This window comes from Cyprinodon variegatus, unplaced genomic scaffold (assembly GCF_000732505.1).
Source record: "Cyprinodon variegatus isolate N-32 unplaced genomic scaffold, C_variegatus-1.0 Scaffold142, whole genome shotgun sequence".
Lineage (NCBI taxonomy): Eukaryota > Metazoa > Chordata > Actinopteri > Cyprinodontiformes > Cyprinodontidae > Cyprinodon > Cyprinodon variegatus.
In genome coordinates, this window is record NW_015150595.1 from 298,391 (window position 1) to 301,822 (window position 3,432).

At 39.2% G+C, this 3,432-nt stretch overlaps 1 protein-coding gene across 5 annotated transcripts in view; it reads right to left on the bottom strand.

Moving 5' to 3' along the window:
• Nucleotides 1–1,262: 1,262 nt before the first annotated feature.
• The window catches only part of sbno1 (strawberry notch homolog 1 (Drosophila)), a 28,303-nt gene continuing 26,133 nt past the window's right edge, over nt 1,263–3,432 (bottom strand). For 3 of the 5 annotated variants that reach the window (XM_015376820.1, XM_015376819.1, XM_015376821.1), the window contains exons 31-33: nt 3,276–3,352; nt 3,000–3,193; nt 1,263–2,923 (exon numbers count right to left, since the gene is read on the bottom strand). In XM_015376820.1, the coding sequence (XP_015232306.1) occupies nt 2,781–2,923; nt 3,000–3,193; nt 3,276–3,352 (414 nt within the window). In that variant the 3' untranslated portion in view covers nt 1,263–2,780. The remainder of the gene's footprint in view (nt 2,924–2,999; nt 3,194–3,275; nt 3,353–3,432) is intronic. The other 2 variants (XM_015376824.1, XM_015376822.1) reach the window with 1 other exon arrangement.

Below are 3,432 nucleotides of genomic sequence, written 5' to 3' on the forward strand. Positions count from 1 at the left end.
ATGATTTTTAATATCATTTAAAATACATTTAAATAAATTAATTTACTGGAGAAGTTTGGAATCAGGATGGAAATTACATTTCCTGCTAATTTATTAAGCCATTTATCCAGATATTACACCGTTTTAGACATTTTTTTATACTGTTTTCTGACAAGGTTTGCATTTTATTAAGCATGGAAAAAACCCACAAAAATGCATTTATAAGGAAAAATATAAATAACAGGTTTCAATGCATATATCTGGGATTTAATGCGACAAAGGAGTGCTATAATCAAGAAGTTATGAGACAACAATGGGAAACATTTAATAGATAACCTTAAAATCATATACAACTAATGACCTTTAAGACGGGAACTTACTGGCCTACTTTGTGTAATTTCATATTATAAACCAACTGTAATTTTAGGGGGTTGGGATGAATAGAATAACCTATTTCAGGGTTTGTTTGTTTTTTAAATAAAATATTTCTTAAAATAATTCACTGCAGTTGACTTATGTTAAAGGTTTGGAGAGGTTGCAAAAAAAAAAAAAAAATCTAATATGCACCAATTTGCACGTACAACACACAACAGATGTGTCCTTCAGTTATTGGGTTTGAACTGAGGAATTTAGGCCAATTCATGAAGATGCCAAAAGTAAGATTGTCAATTCATCTCAGTTTCTCCAGATGTTTGTTTTCCTTTTGTTATATTGCTTTATTTTTGCTGTAAGCTGCCTAGTAAATGTTTTTTTTTTTTTTTTTTTTTTTAATAGGGGGCAGAAACAGTAAGATTTAACTTTTTTCTTCCTTTTAACTCAAGGGAAATATGTTTTAATTTTTTGCCATGGAGCAATAAATCTGACTGAAATTTGGGCCCAACGAGAAGAGTTCAGGATCCACTGATCTCTACTGATTCATTGGATTGCTGATACTGGGTTGAAGTGAAGCCACCGGCTGCCATATTGGTACTCCCTTGTTACTCCTATTGTTTTTTAAAATGGTTTTGAAAAGTTAATAGTTATATGTTTTTATATTTTTCATTGTAAAATGATTTTTTTTTTTTTTACATCTTTCCAGGGACAACAGCTTAAAAATAGCCTTAAGGCTAATTCTGGTGCATTTGCAGGAATACTTTTTAATGTATAATGTCCCTGTCAAATCTAAAATAGAGATCAGTGAGTAGAAACCTAAACAGAAAATCGCTCTCACAGTAAAAACCCAGGAAAGACATGTTAAAAAATGAAAAAAACAAAACTGACACCGACTTTCAAAACACAATATGAAGGCTTTTGAAGAGCTGTGATAATTAGTCATTCCTAGAGCTTTATTTTACATTTGTTGGTCACGTGTATATATATTTATATATATATATGAGCCAAATAGCGGCAGTCTTGCAAACAAACAAGATACAGAAGTATACCAAGCTTTATTGATCCATACACACGCAATGCAGAAGTTTTTGTAAGTTTGTCAGTAGTGCAACTCGTGCGATAAACAGGGGGGAAAAAAAAAAGAAACGTTTCCACCTTAAAAAGGATCTAATTTCACCAACAGAATACTCAGCCTCTTATTTACATGACGCCCCAGAGGACAAAAGGTGAGGAGTCGACTTTTACAAGGTGCACATTCAAGTTTAAAACACGAGCGGTAACCTCAACAGAAAAAAACCAAAAAGGTGCAGCATGGAGTTTCCAGACTGTACAGATAATACAGAGCATTGGAGGTTTGATGGGGAGAGCACACAGGCCTGGTGTTTAGAACCAGGGCAGACCTCCACACGCTCACAGGCCGTATTCTGTCCCGTTTAGTGCAGGTTGGTCAGAAGAGATTCGAATGACATACGAACAATGAGAGAAGCTTTAAATCCAGCTAAACGGGGAGGAAAATCAAAGCTCTGGTCGGGCGTTTTAGATGAACCCCTGAGCTGTTGGTCTGGAAAAAGCCTAAATTAGATGAAAGAAGTGAAGGCTGTCATAGAGGGACCAGGCTTTTCCAGTAAGCAATAGAAATGACATTTATTGAAAGTGTAGCGACAGATGCTAAGTAGTTTTTCCTTCAGGGTCTCAAACTGTAGAATATAAATGAAGAACTATTTAACATGTAAAACCACCAAACACTGGAGTTTAAATAAATCACAAAACATCTACCGGTATTTGTCATTATCAAACTTCTTATAGTGAGGAATGAAACTGAACCCAAATGAAACTTTCAGTAACTAAAGCTCTCCCTCTGCGCTGTGGATAAAGCAGAGCTGTTTAAAATACTTTTATCTTTATTAACAGAGGTTATGAATTCTAGATTTAAAGAAAATAAAGTTGAGACCCGTCTGCAAAACAGAAAAAAGAAAGAAATAATAAAAAAGCTGAACTAGTTGGTCTGTTAATTGTAGCTGATCCTGACGATAGTGATGCTTTTTTGGTCTTTGACTGAGGGACTGTAGCAGGGATGAAAAAACCCATCAGAAATCTCTCTCCTCCCTGTTAAATCTCCTGAATGAACGAGTCCTTTCACTTTCACAGATACTAGTGGTTTAGTTTCATTCATCTTAAGGTGGACCCGGGAGATCTACGCTCGCGTCGTTCCTGCCTCCTTAGCCTTAAACGCATCAGAGGGCTCACTCTGAATATCAGAGTACGACAACAGCTGGGAATACGACGTGTTTTTAGTGCAGCCTGCTGCCAAACTTTGGGCCCTACGGGGGACGGTGGTGGAGGAGGAGCGGCTTTGCACCAACTCTACCGGAGCAGGATGCCTCCTCAGTGGACAGAGGACTTATTTGGGGATGGGGGGGACCACCACACTATGTGTTGATGATATGAGTAAGACTCTGAGGGTGGAGCAGCTGCCTCTTCTGCTGCTCCTGCACGGCCAGCTGCTGGCTCTGGTCTGATGTGGAGAGCTTGTTGATCAACGGAGACACGCAGTTAGCAGGAATGATCAACCCTGGGAGAAGAAATAAAACGATGGTGACGTCTGTGGAAAATTAACGCTTTAAAATAAATAAATGTGTGCAGCTTACCAACTATCCTCTGTTCATCTTCCGTTCGGAGGCGGACGATCTGCACCTTTACGTTGCTCCCGCTGACCGGAGAAAGCACTTCTTCCAGCTCGTTCCACACGCTGAGCACGGAGCCACACAGGACGTAGTAGGTCCTGCAGCGGAGCCCGACTTCGCACAGCAGACCCACCGACGCCTTCTTACAGTTACCGCGCCTAAAAGAGCAACATCATCACTTTCTGAAAACTCGCCGCTTTGAGCCGCTGCTGGCAGGATGAGGATGGACGGTGAACGTACCAGTATGCATGAGAGCAGATTTTTGCAGACGACTGGTACTGGTCAGTCCAGTGCTGCTTGGCATCTTCTGACAGCACCTGAGAGAAGAAAGAAAAATAAAATATTCAATGCTTCCACATTTACAAACACAAACTTAACACTAGGACTCCCAGAATTC